This window comes from Zingiber officinale, chromosome 7A (assembly GCF_018446385.1).
Source record: "Zingiber officinale cultivar Zhangliang chromosome 7A, Zo_v1.1, whole genome shotgun sequence".
NCBI lineage: Eukaryota > Viridiplantae > Streptophyta > Magnoliopsida > Zingiberales > Zingiberaceae > Zingiber > Zingiber officinale.
Genome location: NC_055998.1, coordinates 19,769,665 through 19,786,530, shown reverse-complemented (window position 1 = coordinate 19,786,530; position 16,866 = coordinate 19,769,665). Strand labels below are relative to the sequence as shown.

Here is a 16,866-nt window from a genome sequence, read left to right as displayed (position 1 = left end):
TTTGTTTCTTTGGCCGGTTGCGAGATTCCGTGCCATAATTTTCATTCTAAACTATTTTTGTTTTCTTACTTTTTTTTTTAATTAGACACTTTATACAAACTGTATTTTTTATAAATTAAATTCATAAACTTCATAAAACTTTATATTGATGTGAAATTTTATGACGTGACATTTAATTGGCTAATTTCAGAAGATGCAAAGTTAGGCAGCCGCCAAACCACTGAGGATGGTCGATTGCTTGCACAAAATTTTACACATCAATTTATATATAAGAAATAAGGTATCATATTAGCCATAAGAGGTATCTTTTCGCATTGGCTTTTCTTACCACTTAAGTTATCCTTCCCTCAAGGGAAACTGTCGATTTGACCCGTAGATTATTTGAGATATGAACTTTAAATATGTTTTCCATTTGATCCTATCAAATTACTGTAATTTTCACCCATGAAATGTTGTGCATTTATTTATTCATTTATTTATGATTAAAATAGGAAAAGAAGCAGACTGTGTAACTTTTCGAAACACTATAGGCATTATTGTGCAAATTCCATTTCTCAAAATTACATGAAATAACTAAAATAAATTGCAAGCCAATATTTATATTTATATTTATATTTATATTTATATTTACATTTACAGCCTGATTTCTAATCTACTCAAAGCTGCTAAATTCTTTAACCCGTCAACTTGACGATTTCGCCTTTGTAGCTGCATTAGAGCCGCTAAATTCTAAAACAGAAGGCTTCTTTCTTCGTCGGCCGGGAGGAGGAGCGCGGTGTCGTTGCGACTCCGCGTGATGTAGAGGCGGTCGTAGAGGAAGCCGGCGAGCGCGCTTCCGACAAGCGGTCCGGCCCAATAAATCCAGTGATCGGACCAATTCCAGCTGGCCAGAGCCGGGCCGAAGGACCTGGCTGGGTTCATGGAGGCGCCGGAGAAGTAGCCGCCTGCCAAGGTGTTGGCCCCCACGATGAGCCCGACGAGCAGAGGCGCGTTGCTGGAGACGACTCCCGTCTTGGGCTCCATCACGATGGCGTAGACCGAGATGACCATGGAGAAGGTGAGCACGAGCTCCATGAGCAGGCCCTGGAGCGGGCGTATCCCTGATCCCAAAGCATGCACCGGCAAGTCCTGCGACGCGTCAAATCTCTCAATTTTCGTGGGGTCGCATAAAAAATTGATTTTTTTAGTCGGATTGCAATCAAAATCGATTTTTTTTTTACATGTGCTCCGGCGATGTACTTGAGGAGGAAGCAGGCGGCGGCGGAGCCGAGCAGCTGAGCCACGACGTAGAGGATGCACCGTAAGACGGTGACGTAGCCACCGGCCGCGAATCCGATCGTGACCGCTGGGTTCAGGTGTCCGGCGGAGTAGTCCATGCCGACTGCCACCATGACCGCCACCAGCATCGCGTTGGTGGCCGCCGCCGCCGTCAGCCCCATGATGGACCCCTGTCCTCCGGACATGTCCTCTGACCACCTCCATCCAAATTAATTAGGGCCAAATCAAGGCTTATATTGAACGACCAGAAAGATGAAGTTACCGGCAGACATGGCGGCGCCGACGCCGGTAAAGACGAAGAGGAAGGTGAGGAGGAGCTCGGTAAAGACGGAGCGGGGAAACTCCGGGTCCTCCACCTCCTTCCTGCTTCCCAGCGCGATCTTGGCCATCGATTAATTAGCAAGTGAATTGTTTGAGGATAAAGTAATTAGCGGTCATGGCGGTGGATTCTTATAGAGACGAAGGGGGAGAGAAGCGGCCTTTTTCACCGGCCACCTCTTGCTTCGGTCGTCAGTTTGGGGAAATTGAGATATTTTCCTCGAGGAAACAGGAAAAGCTGTCCACGTGGCATATCTTTTCCTATTCTGCGAGGGGCCGGAATCTAACAGAAAGATCATGCTTTAATTAATTGTATTTACTAGTTTTCTAATAAATATCTGTTTTGAGTTTTCATATTTTTTTATAAAAAAATACGAAAATAAAGAACTTTAACGGGCTTCTTTTCTCGCCTCTATTTTCCTTCTCCCGTAAGGAAAAGGTCTGATTTAAAATAATAATAATAATTAATTATAATATTTTTTTGTCACGCGAAATTAAAATATAAAATTTAGGAGAGAAGTTATTCTCTTTATTATCTGTGAGTCGTGATCACGAAAACGTCTCATTTCTTAAAGTGTTCCCTAACGTACGATCCAGATTCGGCCCACCAATTGCACCACCTCGGTTCGATCGAGCCCAGCGTAGACCGGCCATCTGACACTCATTTGTATCGCACAAAACGCCGGAAGCCAATCCCAGCTCCAGTGCCTCTGAGGAACCACGTCGAACCATGATTGCCGTCAAAGGAGCTGTCTATTCAGACTCCACCGAATCCAACAGCAATTCGACCGCCATCCACAACAATGACAACAAGCACATTCACTTCGACTCCATTGGTGAAAAATCTGACTCCTACAACGGCGCGAATGCCCACGCGCACTGGGCGTAAGGGAAGGCCGGTGAGGATCGAACACAAGTGATCGTGTCAAGCAGCACAGGTGGGTGTTCGTCGACATCTATGACGGCTTCAACAACCCCGATGCCATCGAATACCTCCTCGCCGGGACCTCTATAGATCCATCTAGAAGGAACTCAAGGGGCTGCTCTTGTCCGGCTCGCGCGGGCGGCACCGAGCGGCCGCCCCCCTCCCGCGTGAGGGCACCGAGCAACAGCCTCGCGCGACACCGCGAGGGCGGCCTCCTCCAACGCGAGCACGCTGATTTTTTACTTTCCTCCTTTTTATTCCTCTTTCTCCTTATGGATTTTTTTCTCTCCCCTTCTTTCCCATTTCTTTTCTCTTCCTCCGTCCCAAGAATTTATTTTTTTTTTATATAGAAAATTCTTTTTGACTACGGCAGAGTCGAAAAAAAAAAATCTTTTTCTAACTACAATTTCCTAATTTCTCTTCATAATAACAGATTTCATATTTTACCACCGCTGTCAGATTTTGACTAGCCATGTTTTATTCGTATAAATTAATTCTGTTGGCTAGCAGCCAAAAGGCTAGGAACGAAAACTATGTTTGGATCCTTCCTTCCATTAACCAACGCCTCAGATTTCTACCCACGAATCTTTCGACTTAGAACGATTGTAAATATCTAAAGAGAGACAAGCTTTGTTCTGGAGGAGCGCATTTGTTATCGGATAGATAAACATCCATTCCATATTCAGATAAGCAAAGCTGTGATTGACGTCAGTTAATTGGCATCTTGTCTGGCTCCATTGCATAAAAGTTAAAAAAAAAAAGATGCGCTTTATTGCAGTTATCATAAAAAAAACACATTATTTGTTTTAAAAAATATTTTATCTTATTTTTCATTTAAAAATACTCTTATAAATTATGATAATTATATTGATACGCTAATAAAAGGAGATCTTACTATGTATAGATTAAAGGACAGAGATAGTAACTAACATGGAAGTCAATATCAAATAGATCAACGCTAGAGAACTAACGGGTTCACCAAAAGAAGGTCAAGCAGACCTCTACTGTAGTGACCGATCGGGCGAGCAGCGCCCGATCGCCAAATGGCTGGTCAAAGCAGAACACCCATATATCCAAGATCATCATGCGCTTATCACGTAGCAGAGGAACGTTGGGACGACCAGAGTGTTAGTCTGGTCGGGCGTAAACAATCTATCGAACCGAGTCATTGCAAGGAAGCAGTAGAGGTCAATCGGGTGGTGATCCTCAGCCGAGCGGCTCCCCACTCGGTTAAACAGTGGGACCCCTCTCATATCCTTTGATATCCTTTTAGGAGAGAATAACGCTGACAACGAGGCATGGTTAACAGGCAGATAGTATGACGAAAGCTTCTATTGTCTTGTCAAAGATTTGCATGCCCTGTTAAGATATAGTGTTAGAGACACTTTCTTGACATGTCCTTTTATAGGACAAATTGGAGAACGTGCTCATACTCGAGGGGCATGCACATTGCCCGCGTGGACACTATATAAAAGGAGTCCATATACCGACGAAAATACGCATTATTTACTATTCACGCTTGTGTTTAATGTTGCTCTACTTTCTTTTATTTTTCCGGTGACTGACTTAAGCGTCGAAAAATCAATACCATAGACCCCTTCCCTGACTCAGCACTAATACTTTTTATATTACAGAACTGAGCGGATTTTACTCATGATCAATTTAGAAGTCATATTCTCACCCAACCATCTCTATAATTTTAGGACAAGATGAAATATTAAAATAATATTTAATTAATCTTGACATGGAGTACGTGATTTTAACTAATGTAATAATTTTAATTATATTTAATTCTAAAATATATTTTTTATTTAAAAAGACAAAGACAGAGAAATTATCCATCGACCAGATATGACATTTGATTTCTAATCAAGTTACATTAACTGTTCTAGACATTGGTTTATCGTAGCAGCGGTTTTTTATTTAGACGCAATTGCTATCTGTATCATGTTCATGATTATGATATATGTGCATGGAGCATTATTTGCTAAGATCCCTGATCCTGTCCAAATCAGGAGTCAACGGACGCTGGGGATATGACGCTCTCTGTTGGATCCTCGAATGCTCCGGCGAACCTGCACAGAAGTCGGGCCGGGGAGATCCCGACGACGATCCTCCGACGTTCAAGTCAGGCAAGGGAATAGGCGAAGAAGGTGGCTGCAGGATGAAGACTCCCGTACATTCGGTTGAAAAAGTGGAGGCCTTATATAGACATCTCGAAGGAGCCTGGGCACATCAATAGAAGCAATCACCTGCTTTCGACCATGCCCAGGTATGGGCCTATCAGAAGGGCATCCATAAGACCATACTGTTGATACAATCACCTGCTCTCGACCATGCCTAGGTGTGGGCCTGTCAGAAGGGCATCCATAAGGCCATACCACTACTGTATCAACCTTTCCGTGACGTGATGGTGGGGCCTTTAATAGTGTCATCTTGCGTACAGTCTAATCATCATGCCTTTGCTGACATACCATATCCCGAGCCGAGCGAATAGGCTGCTCGGCTAACCACTGTTCCCTTGCCACGATTCCGGCCGAACGGACACCTCCGTTCTGCCATTCTGTCCTCGGCCGAGCGGACACCTCCGCTCGGCCACTCGGCTCCGGTTCTCTGGCGTCGGAAACCCAAACCTTTGGCTGGGTAATCTCGGGTTCCGCTCGGACGGGACCCCATCTGTGGGTCCCCCATTCTTACCGCAGGATCACTTGCCTCCCCTTTAAGTCTAGTCGAAGGAGGCAGTGAGTCCGACTATGTGTCCGAGCGGGCGGTCGTCGCCTTATCGATGCTGCTGACATCCCGTGAGCCGTTCGGCCCTCATGCCAAATTTAGCCGCTCGGCTCTTCGCTTTATATGCCTTGGCGCCCAACGTGGCTGTTTGCTTGTCTAAATCCTCTTGAAAATCGCGCCAATCTTTTTCATTAAGCCGAAGCATGCGCGGTATGGGCGCATTAATTGTGCTCGGTGACAGAGCGCCACGTGGCTCGTCTCTATTGGTGGTGACGTTCCGTACGATGGGACGCCCTTTGTTTTGAAATGAACGGCTAGATGATGAGCTCGTCTCTTGTGCCCTACATCCGACGGTGGAGGCCGATCGACTTCGGCCGTATAAAGCCTTAGTCCTCCTCTGCCGCACCTTTGCTCGTGCTTTATCCTTCTAACTCTTCTACTGCTACGGCCTCCGGCGATCCAGTTCCTGTTTCTCGGCGGCTACCATCTCACCGGTGATCTCTTCCGCCCGTCTCCTTCTCAGTGAGCCTTCTTTCTTCGCTTACTAGGTCTTCCTTACTCATTTTGCCTCTCTTTCGTTCCCATTCCTCCGATTTCTTGCTGTCCTTTTGTCTCTTCGAGATAGCGAGCTCTTCCGAACCCGCTGCCCAGGCTCATGGTCCGTGGTATATGAGTATGGAGAGTAGGTTCGATGAGGAGCGCGCCCGGCGCGTTGTTAGGACCTACGGGATCCCTGACGACCATGAACTAGTTGTAGCTGGCCCGACCGATCGGCCTCATAACCCTCCGATCGGTACCATTTATTTTTTTCTAGACCAATTCCAGGGCGGCCTTAGATTTCCTACCCATCCATTTATTTTGGAAGTTTGTAATTATTTCCGCATCCCGCTCGGCCAACTTGTGCCGAATTCCTTTAGGTTGCTGAGCGGGATGGTCGTCCTCTTTAGGCTGCACAGTATCCCACTTGACCCCAAAATATTCCACTACTTCTTCTATCCCAAACAATCCGAGTTGGGTACTTTTATTTTCCAAAGTAGAATAGGCTTTAAATTTTTTGAGAACATGCCGACCTCCAACAAGCACTGGAAGGAATTCTTCTTCTATATATGACTTCCCGAGCGGCCAGCATTCCGAACCAAATGGCAGACCGCTGTGCCGACCCAGCCGGAGCTCGGCAAATTCAGAAGCAATCCGGCCTACCTTCATGCGGCAAATTGCTTGTCCGGTCAGCGGTACAAGATCGACCAGTTGCTTCTCAAGGGGGTGTTGTATATTTTTGGATTATCTCCCGTTCGGGCCAATCTCCCCTACCGCATGGGTAAGGATTCTTTACTCCCTTCGCCTTTTTTGTCTAACTGATTTTAATTTCTTCCGCTGCAGCTGAAGTCATGTGGCGCTCCAAGGCTACCGATCATCTGAAATTGAAGGCCGTGGAGATTGAGGCGGCTACCAAAAAAGAACTCGCCGAGCGGGGTCTTATCCCCAGCCGCCCGGCAGATGCAGGAGAGGGGGGGCGCAGTCCGCCCCTGAAACAGAAGTTACCCAATCCGCTTCAACGGAGGTTGAGGCGGATCCTATTTTCTCTGCTCCAGCCGAGTTGGGAGGCCCCCAGGCGGGGGATTCACCACTGGAAGTTCGGCGGAAACGTCGAAGAGACCCCAGCCTTCCGCCGACCCAAGAGGGCGAACCACAGGCGCCGATCGAGGTCGCTTCGCCAGATCGCACGCCGTCGCAGATCGGGACCCCAGTGGCCTCGCCCACCGCACAACCCTCTGGCTCTCCTCCACGGACTCGTCGTCACTTACGACGGTTGGGCGAAACATCAACCATAGGGGAGTCCTCGGGCCAGGCGACGGCGGCTGAGGAAGTGCCGGCCGGCCACCCGACCATCAAGACTACCCTTCGATTCCCATCGGAGGAATATTTACTGTCTGCCGATCGGCCATCCAGCCCCGTTCATGAAATAACCTTGACGGGTCCGCTCGCCAAACTTTTCGAGGACGCCCAGATTCGGGTGGCCCTCATGACGCCTAAGCAGCTTGGCGATAACCACATGCAGCAGGCCACTCAGGTAAGTTCATTTTTCTTCCTGTGCCATGCTACTGTTCGGTTCCTGATTTTATTATTTCCCTTACAGCATTGGGCCGAGAAAATCGCCACTAGCCATCGGCTAGCCGAGCTGAAGGATCTTATGGAAAAACTCCGAGTCTCGGGGGGATCCATCGGCCGAGCGGGGGAAACAAGCCCTCGAGGCCGAACAGAAGAAGGCTGCCGACCTGGCTACAGAGGTGGCTCGACTTGAAGGCTTGGTGAAGAAGCGCGACGAAGACGTGAAGCGCGCTAGTAACCGGAAGAAGCGGGCGATCGCTGATCTGGACAAGATGAAAGTTGAAGTCCGAGCCCTAGATCAGCGATCTAAGGAGCTGGAAGCCTAACTAGCTACCGAACGGGATGAGCGCTCAGCTGAACGCACTAAAGCGGAGGTGGACCAGAAAGTTCTTCAAGATTCACTGATTGCCTCCCGTGCGGCGCTCAGAAAGTACAAGGAGGGAGAACCGAGTCGCCTAGCAGCAGCGCGCCAAGAATACCTCCGCTCAGAGAGTTCGGTGGCAACGTCTCCTCAACTTTCGTCGAGGCGGTTAAGGTCACCATGGCGTACTTGAAGAAGGGGGGGCACCTTCCTGCTGACCTGACCATTCCCTCTTCAGATCTGGCGGCTATGATTGACGATATCCCGGACGCTTTCTTCAACTTCGAAGACCCCGAGTGAAGAGTATTCCTCGTCTCTATCTTGTTTTTGCGTTTCTTACGCCCAGCGCAACTTTTTGTACTTGCCGTCCGACATGCTTTCCCTTTAATGCAATTATGTCTTTGCTTGTGTCTTCCTGATCATTACCCATAATATTCTTCTGTTTGCTTAACGTTTATGCTTAGAGTCAGTCATGCTCTAAGTGTTCTCCGTCACGCGGCTGCTCAGTTTAACCCATTAAGCAAAGTCCGAGCGGGAGGGCCTACTCGCTCTACACGTATCTAGCTGTGTGAAGTCAACGAACGCCAAGTATCAAAGGACCAACGCCCGAGCGGGCCTAAATGTTTTAATACTTGTGGTTTCCGCGGTTTCTTATTCTCTGATATTCGTTTGTCCGCCCGGGGTATTTATAGTCGCCGGACCGACTCTCGATTTTTAACGACGGAGCTCGTCGGCGCGGATATTTATAGCCAGTCGGCGCGGCTCTCGATCTTTAACGACGGAGCTCGTCGGCGCGGATATTTATAGCCGGTCGGCGCAGCTCTCGATCTTTAACGATAGAGCTCGTCGGTTTTCCGCTCGGTTTCTATAGACGCCGGCTCGTCTCTCGATTTTTAACGACGGAGCTCGTCGGCGCGGATATTTATAGCCGGTCGGCGCGGCTCTCGATCTTTAACGACGGAGCTCGTCGGCGCGGACCTTTATTGCCGGCCGGCCACGCTCTCGATCTTTAACGACGGAGCTCGTCGGCGCGGATATTTATAGCCGGTCGGCGCAGCTCTCGATCTTTAACGATAGAGCTCGTCGGTTTTCCGCTCGGTTTCTATAGACGCCGGCTCGTCTCTCGATTTTTAACGACGGAGCTCGTCGGCGCGGATATTTATAGCCGGTCGGCGCGGCTCTCGATCTTTAACGACGGGACTCGTCGGCCTTCCGCTCGGACGTTTATAGACGCCGGCTCGTCTCTCGATATTTAACGTCGGAGCTCGACGGCGCGGATATTTATAGCCGGTCGGCGCGGCTCTCGATCTTTAACGACGGGACTCGTCGGCCTTCCGCTCGGACGTTTATAGACGCCGGCTCGTCTCTCGATATTTAACGTCGGAGCTCGACGGCGCGGATATTATAGCCGGTCGGCGGCTCTCGATCTTTAACGACGGACTCGTTGGCCTTCCGCTCGACGCTTTATAGACGGCCGTCTCTCGATATTTAACGCCGGAGCTCGACGGGCTTTTATAGCCGGTCGGCGCGCTCTCGATCTTTAACGACGGACTCGTCGCCGCTCGGACGTTTATAGACGCCGCTCGTCTCTCGATATTTAACGTCGGAGCTCGGCGCGGATATTTATAGCCGTCGGCACGGCTCTCGATCTTTAACGACGGACTCGTCGGCGCGGACCGTTTATAGACGCCGGCTCGCCTCTCGATATTTAACATCGGGCTCGACGGTGCGGATATTTATAGCCGGCGGCGGCTCGATCTTTAACGACGGACTCGTCGGCCTTCCTTCGGACGCGTTTATAGACGCCCGCCTCGATATTTAACGCGTCGGAGCTCGACGCGCGGATATTTATAGCCGGTCGGCGCGGCTCTCGATCTTTAACGACGGAGCTCGTCGGCGCGGATATTTATAGCTGGTCGGCGCGGCTCTCGATCTTTAACGACGGAGCTCGTCGGGCTTCTAAGCCTAATTTGGACAATCGTTTACCTGGCGGCCTTCCGCTCGGACATTTATAGACGCCGGCTCGTCTCTCGATATTTAACGTCGGAGCTTGACGGCGCGGATATTTATAGCCGGTCGGCGCGGCTCTCGATCTTTAACGACGGGACTCTCCGGCCTTCCAAGGCTAACTCCTTACCAGGTCGAGCGACCTTGGCCATCGTATCATATCCCGCGCTAGAACAATATTTATGCCCGGCCGAACAGCACAGATCATTCGCTTACGAGTTTAAATATATAACCCTCCAGGCCGATCGGCTCGGGGGCCTTCGTTCTCGAGCTCCTAGCTCAGATATAAACCTCCCGGCCGATCGGCTCGGGGTCTTCACGCAGTAAGCCGTTTGGCAGGGAATGCTCAATGCGCTTTCATCTTTTTGCTTCCTGTATTACAAGTACATAGGCGACTAGCATATACACCAGAATAAATTACAATCGTGCACCTTTCTTCCAGCTCGATAGGGCTGGAGATGATTTGCACTCCACGGTCGATCCAGCTGCCGCCCGTCCTCATCCTCCAAGTAGTAAGCGCTCGAGCGGAGTTTTTCAATAACCTTGAAGGGACCTGCCCAAGGAGCTTCCAGCTTGCCGACGTCGCCGACAGGCTTGACTTTCTTCCAGACGAGATCGCCGACCTGGAATGATCTGGGGATTACTCGGCGGTTGTAGTTCTGCTTCATGCGCTGCCGGTATGCCATTAATCGCACGGACGCCCTAGCTCGCTCCTCTTCAACCAAATCCAGCTCCATGTTCCTCCGCTTGGCGTTCCCCTCATCATAGCTCTGGATCCGGACGGACTCAACGCCGACTTCAACCGGAATGACTGCCTCACCGCCATACACCAAATGGAACGGTGTGGCGCCCGTCCCTTCCTTCGGCGTCGTTCGGATGACCCACAAGACGCCCGGCACTTCATCCGGCCAACTCCCTCCTAAATGGTCGAGCCGAGCGCGCAGAATACGAAGAATTTCCCGATTGGATACTTCGGCTTGACCATTGCTCTGGGGATAGGCCACGGACGTGAAATGTTGCTCGATGCCGTAACTTTTGCACCAATTCTCTAGCACCTTGCCTGTGAATTGCCGCCCATTGTTGGAAACCAATCGGCGAGGGATGCCGAACCGACAGATGATGTGTTGCTAGATGAATTTTTTGACCATCTGCTCGGTGATCTTCGCCAGCGGTTCGACTTCCACCCACTTAGAAAAATAGTCGACGGCCACTAGCAAAAATTTCCTCTGCCCGGTCGCCATCGGAAATGGACCGACAATATCCATTCCCCATTGATCGAACGAGCATGAAATGGTGGATGCCTTCATTTCTTCGGCCGGTCGGTGGGAGACGTTGTGATATTTCTGGCACGAAAGGCATGTAGATACTGTCCGAGCGGCGTCTGCTTGCAAAGTTGGCCAAAAATACCCAGCCAAGAGGATCTTCTTGGCTAACGAGGTCCGCCCGGATGCCCCCTGCATGATCCTTGATGCACTTCCTGGAGGATGTAAACCGAGTCCTCTGAGCTCACGCATTTCAACAACGGGTGCAAGAAAGCTTTCTTGTAAAGCTGATCGCCGATGAGTGTGAACCGACCGGCCCTCCTTCTTAGCAACCGGGCTTCATACGCATTGGATGGTGCGGCGCCCGAGCGGAGGAATTCTATGATGGGTGTCCGCCAATCGCTTGGAAATGTAAGGCCCTCCATTCGGTCGACGTGCGCTACCAGCAGTACTTTTTCAATTGGTTGCTGAATGGCGACCGCCGTTATAGAACTTGCTAGTTTGGCCAACTCATCGGCGGCCTGATTCTCCGTTCGGGGGATCTTCTGAATAAGAACCTCTCGGAAAGTAGCTTTGAGTTTTTCAAAGGCCTCGGCATAGAGTTTAAGCCGAATGCTGTTGATTTCAAAGGTGCCAGAAAGTTGCTGAGCGGCCAACTGTGAATCCGAATAAAGTGTCACCCGACCGGCTCCCACATGTCGTGCTGCCTGCAATCCGACTATGAGGGCCTCATACTCTGCTTCATTGTTGGTAGCTTTGTAATCCATCCGGACGGATAGGTGCATTTTTTCTTCTTGAGGTGAGAGCAGCAATATTCCAATCCCACTTCCGAGCCGAGTGGAAGACTCATCCACATATATTCTCCACATAGCTTCTGGCGCAGGTCTTTGCACTTCGGTCACAAAAACAGCCAAGGATTGCGCTTTGATCGCCGAGCGGGGCTGGTATTGGATGTCAAATTCACTTAGTTCTGTCGTCCACTTGATGAGTCGTCCGGACGCTTCTGGATTCAACAGTACTCTTCCTAGTGGACTGTTCGTCCGGACAATGATGGTGTGAGCCAAAAAATATGGTCGAAGGCGCCGAGCGGCTAGGACCAAAGCAAAGGCCAACTTCTCGAGCCCAGTGTAACGAGATTCAACATCTTTTAAAATGTGGCTCAGAAAATACACCGGCTGCTCCTCGCCGCTGGACCTTACAAGTGCCGAGCCTACAGCATGCTCGGTTGAAGACAGATAAATATAAAGTGACTCACCCCCGATCGGCTTGGCTAGTAGGCAGAGAATTAAGATATGTCTTCAATTCTTCGAATGCTCGGTCGCATTCCTCGTCCCAGTGAAATTTAGTGGCCTTGCGCAAAATTTTGAAGAAAGGGAGGCTCCGGTCGCCAGTTTTGGAGATGAATCGGGACAATGCGGTTATCCGACCGGTCAAACGCTGCACTTCCCTTGTATTTCTTGGAGGCGACATGTCTTGTAGAGCTTTCACCTTGCTAGGATTGGCTTCGATTCCCCGCTCGGTCACTATGTACCCCAAGAAACGTCCTCCTTTTGCTCCGAACAGGCACTTCTAGGGATTTAGCTTGACTCCATATTTGCGTAGCGTTCGGAAGGTTTCTTCCATGTCCTTGAAGAGATCGGCCGCTCGGGCAGATTTGATAAGAATGTCATCCACATAGACTTTCAGATTCCGCCCGATCTGCTCCCTGAACACTTTGTTCATCAAGCGTTGATAGGTGGCCCCGGCATTCTTCAATCCGAATGGCATCACATTATAGCAATAAGTGCCGTCGGCCGTCACGAAGCTGACTTTTTCTTGATCTTCACAGGCGAGCGGCACTTGATGATAGCCTTGGTAGGCGTCGAGCATACAAATTAATTCGCAGCCGGCCGTAGAGTCCACCAGCTGATCTATCCGGGGCAGAGGATAAAAGTCCTTGGGGCATGCTTTGTTCAAGTCCTGAAAATCAATGCAGACTCTCCACTTGCCGCCCGGCTTAGAGACTAATACTACGTTAGCCAGCCAGCTCGGGAATTGCACCTCGCGTATATGGCCGGCCTCTGCTCGGCACTGAAATCCCTTTTTCTCTGCTTCACTGGCCGAGCGTCCGGTCGGACATGCAACTCATGCTGCGCTATGCTCGGCGAAATTCAGGGCAACTCATGTGTCGACCAGACGAAGACATCATGATTTCGCCGGAGGCATTGGATCAGCTCCTCCTTCTGCTTCTCATCCAGATCAGAGGCGATAAAAGTCGTGGCCTCCGATCGGGTCGGACTTCCTCTTTTTCTTCATAAATTAAAGAGGGTGGCTTCTCAGTGATGGCATTTACCTCGATTCGAGGCGCTTTCCGAGCGGAGTTGGATTCTGCTCGGACCATCTCGATGTAGCATCGCCGAGCTGCTAGCTGATCTCCCCGTACTCCTCCCACTTTATCCTCCACGGGGAACTTGATCTTCTGGTGGAAGGTTGAGACGACCGCTCGGAATTCGCTGAGCGCCGGTCGTCCCAAAATGACGTTGTAGGACGAGGGAGAGTCGACCACCACGAAGTTTATTGTCCTGGTCCTCCTGAGCGGTTCCTCTCCCAGCTAGGTAGCCGGATCTGTCCGACCGGCTGAACTTCGTTACCCGTAAACCCGTAGAGCGGGGTTGTCATGGGCAGCAGCTCGGCTCGATCAATTTGCAGCTGATCAAACGCCTTCTTGAATATGATGTTGACCGAACTCCCTGTGTCAACAAATATGCGGTAAATAGTGTAATTTGCTATTACCGCTTTAATGAGCAGAGCGTCGTCGTGGGGCACTTCAACTCCTTCTAAGTCCCCGGGCCCGAAAGTGATTTCCGGTCCACTTGCCCGCTCTTGGCTGCAACCGACTGCGTGGATCTGGAGCTGCCGGACGCCCGCCTTTCTGGCTCGGTTGGAGTCTCCTCCTGTCGGCCCACCAGCAATAACGTTGATCTCGCCCCGGGAAGTATTGCTCCTATTTTCCTCTTCCCGAGTGGACGGTCGGGACCGTTCTCTGGACGCTCGGCGATTCTCCTGTCTTGGAGATCGGTGCCGATCGGGCGTCTGTTGATGTCGCCTCTCGGTGCGGGTCCGGTCGGCTTCATGGGTCCTTTGTCTCCTGTCGATGGAAGGAGACCGTCGTTCGGCATTCCTGGGAACGGGATTAGCCACGAAGGGAAGACTTCGACAATCCTTCGTGTTGTGCGTATCCGTCCGGTGGAAGGAGCAGAACATAGGGGTCCATCTCTTCTTTGGCTTGGGCCGAGCGGCGGATACCTCTTGTACGTGTGATCTGGCGTGGGGGGATCGGATTGCTTCGGCCCTCGGTCCTCTGGGCGGCTGATGAGCGGCGTGCTGTTTCCGTTCGGCATGAGTAGGTGCCCGCTCGATTGGAGTTTCCTTTTTCCGGGCGGCTTGCGCTTCTTCCACGTTGATGTATTCGTTGGCCCGGTGTAGCATGTGATCATAATCTCGGGGCGGCTTTCGGATGAGCGACCGGAAGAAGTCCCCATCCACTAGGCCTTGTGTGAAGGCATTCATCATGGTCTCCGATGTGGCCGTTGGAATATCCATCGCCACTTTGTTGAATCGCTGGATGTAAGCTCGGAGCGATTCACGGGCTTCTTGCTTGATGGCGAACAGACTAACGCTGGTTTTTTGATATCGCCGACTGCTTGCAAAGTGGTGGAGGAAGACCGTTCGGAAGTCTTTGAAGCTGGTGATAGATCCGTCCGGCAACCTCCGAAACCACCGTTGAGCCGATCCCGAGAGGGTGGTAAGAAAAACTCGGCATTTTACTCCATCTGTGTATTGATGGAGCGTAGCCGTGTTATCAAACTTACCCAGATGATCATCCGGGTCTGTTGTTCCATTGTACTCGCCGATCGTCGGAAGCACGTAGTGCTTGGGCAGAGGGTCTTGTAGAATAGCCTCCGAAAATTGACGATTGATCCGCTCGGGAGATGAGTCCGCTCGGGGGGCTTTCCCCTTTCTGTCATCTCGCCTAGGCATTTCGTCTGAAGAAGATCCTCTATCTTTTCGAGCTGGTGCGGCTTCAGGAGTGCGACATAAGGCCCGGTGGAATGCGACGGTGGCTGGAGGTGCTTCCGCTCGGCCACCCGATGCAGATGTTGCTTGTTGCTCCGGCCGTTCGGCTGCTGCTTTCTGTTTTTGCTCCACAAGTTTGGCGGCCCTTATCTCGACCAGAGCGTCGAGTTCTTCTGTCGAAAGCGTCACCGTGTGTTGTCGTCCAGCCTCGTCCATTGTTCCCGTTCGGATGCAGGTGCATTCCCACAGACGGCGCCAATTTGATCTTGTCCAAACCAGGAGTCAACGGACGCTGGGGATGTGGCGCTCTCTGCTGGATCCTCGAATGCTCCGGCGAACCTGCACAGAAGTCAGGCAAGGGAATAGGCGAAGAAGGTGGCTGCAGGATGAAGACTCGCGTACCTTCGGTTGAAGAAGTGGAGGCCTTATATAGACATCTCGAAGGAGCCTGGGCACATCAATCGAAGCAATCACCTGCTTTCGACCATGCCCAGGTGTGGGCCTGTCAGAAGGGCATTCATAAGACCATACTGTTGATACAATCACCTGCTCTCGACCATGCCTAGGTGTGGGCCTGTCAGAAGGGCATCCATAAGGCCATACCACTACTGTATCAACCTTTCCGTGACGTGATGGTGGAGCCTTTAATAGTGCCATCTTGCGTACAGTCTAATCATCATGCCTTTGCTGACATACCATATCCCGAGCCGAGCGAATAGGCTGCTCGGCTAACCACTGTTCCCTTGCCACGATTCCGGCCGAGCGGACACCTCCGTTCGGCCATTCTGTCCTTGGCCGAGCGGACACCTCCGCTCGGCCACTCGGCTCCGGTTCTCTGGCGTCGGAAACCCAAACCTTTGGCTGGGTAATCTCGGGTTCCGCTCGGACGGGACCCATCTGTGGGTCCCCCATTCTTACCGCAGGATCAATCCCTATTCAATTAATTATCACATAAAAGCATATACAAAGTCGTTGTTTACAAGTAAGACCACAAATGAATCAAGCTTACATACATGAAGTAAAAACTTATTTATGAGTTAGTTGGTCGGTAAACGTGGTAAAATCAAAAGTCAAAGATGTGCCTCATAAACACAGTTTAGATTGGATTTTCAGGACTTGGCTCATCTCCCTCCCGATCGGCACTGCCGATCGGATAGCTAGTCCAAGAATAAGCCGGTCCAGCAAATATGACAAGTCAAAGTCAAAGACTTGTCACCTAAGCTGCTTAGTTTGATCGGTTACTTGGAGTTCCCATCTCTCAATTGGTCCTGTCGATCGGGACATATAAGTAGAAAAGTCAAAATAGGCTCAGAGACTTTACTTCTCTCTCGATCGATAATAACGATCAGACACAATGGTACAGAGGATAAAGTAGGTTTCACTCTCAGTTTAGACTGAGTCTACTCGCGACTCTGCCCCTATTCTCTCATCAACTCTGCCAATCGAGTAAGACAATTTATACAGTAAATAAGTCAAAGTAGCCCAACTCCTAAGCTAGAATTGGATCCACTCATGACTCTATTCCCTAGTCTCCTAATTGGCTCCAAAAGCCCACCTTCCGCCATTAATATAATGTATGGATTTGTCAGAAGATGTATCTGCATATAGATATACAACATGTGAAATACACCTTAACCATACTTATATGGTTGATATGATACTGTATAAGTATATCAATATAATAGCTTGACAGATTGTAGGATAATGACTCATTAACGTAGAAATTATGAAGATATTATATAAGAGGGTCTCTCTTTATTGGTATAAGTATGCGCGCATATCTAATTTCTCATATTTTTTCCCTCCACTTTGTTATTCTT

The 16,866-nt window shown here is 50.2% G+C and overlaps 1 protein-coding gene across 1 annotated transcript; it reads right to left on the bottom strand.

The window, feature by feature from the left end:
• Positions 1-518: 518 nt before the first annotated feature.
• Positions 519-1,692, bottom strand: LOC122001108 (aquaporin TIP4-4-like). The gene is made up of 3 exons (XM_042555689.1): positions 1,541-1,692; positions 1,221-1,468; positions 519-1,128 (listed from the first exon to the last, which is right to left on the bottom strand). The coding sequence occupies exons 1-3, from the start codon at positions 1,665-1,667 to the stop codon at positions 730-732; spliced, it is 774 nt and encodes a 257-aa protein (XP_042411623.1). The 5' UTR covers positions 1,668-1,692; the 3' UTR covers positions 519-729.
• Positions 1,693-16,866: the final 15,174 nt, after the last annotated feature.

What these genes read in the sequence shown, in the direction of transcription:
- LOC122001108 (XM_042555689.1), bottom strand. Translation starts at nt 1,667, where the DNA reads ATGGCCAAGATCGCGCTGGGAAGCAGGAAGGAGGTGGAGGACCCGGAG. An exon ending in CGGCGCCGCCATGTCTGCCG is followed by an intron (nt 1,469 to 1,540) that starts GTAACTTCATCT and finishes GGAGGTGGTCAG; the next exon opens with AGGACATGTCCGGAGGACAG. An exon ending in AGTACATCGCCGGAGCACAT is followed by an intron (nt 1,129 to 1,220) that starts GTAAAAAAAAAA and finishes GACGCGTCGCAG; the next exon opens with GACTTGCCGGTGCATGCTTT.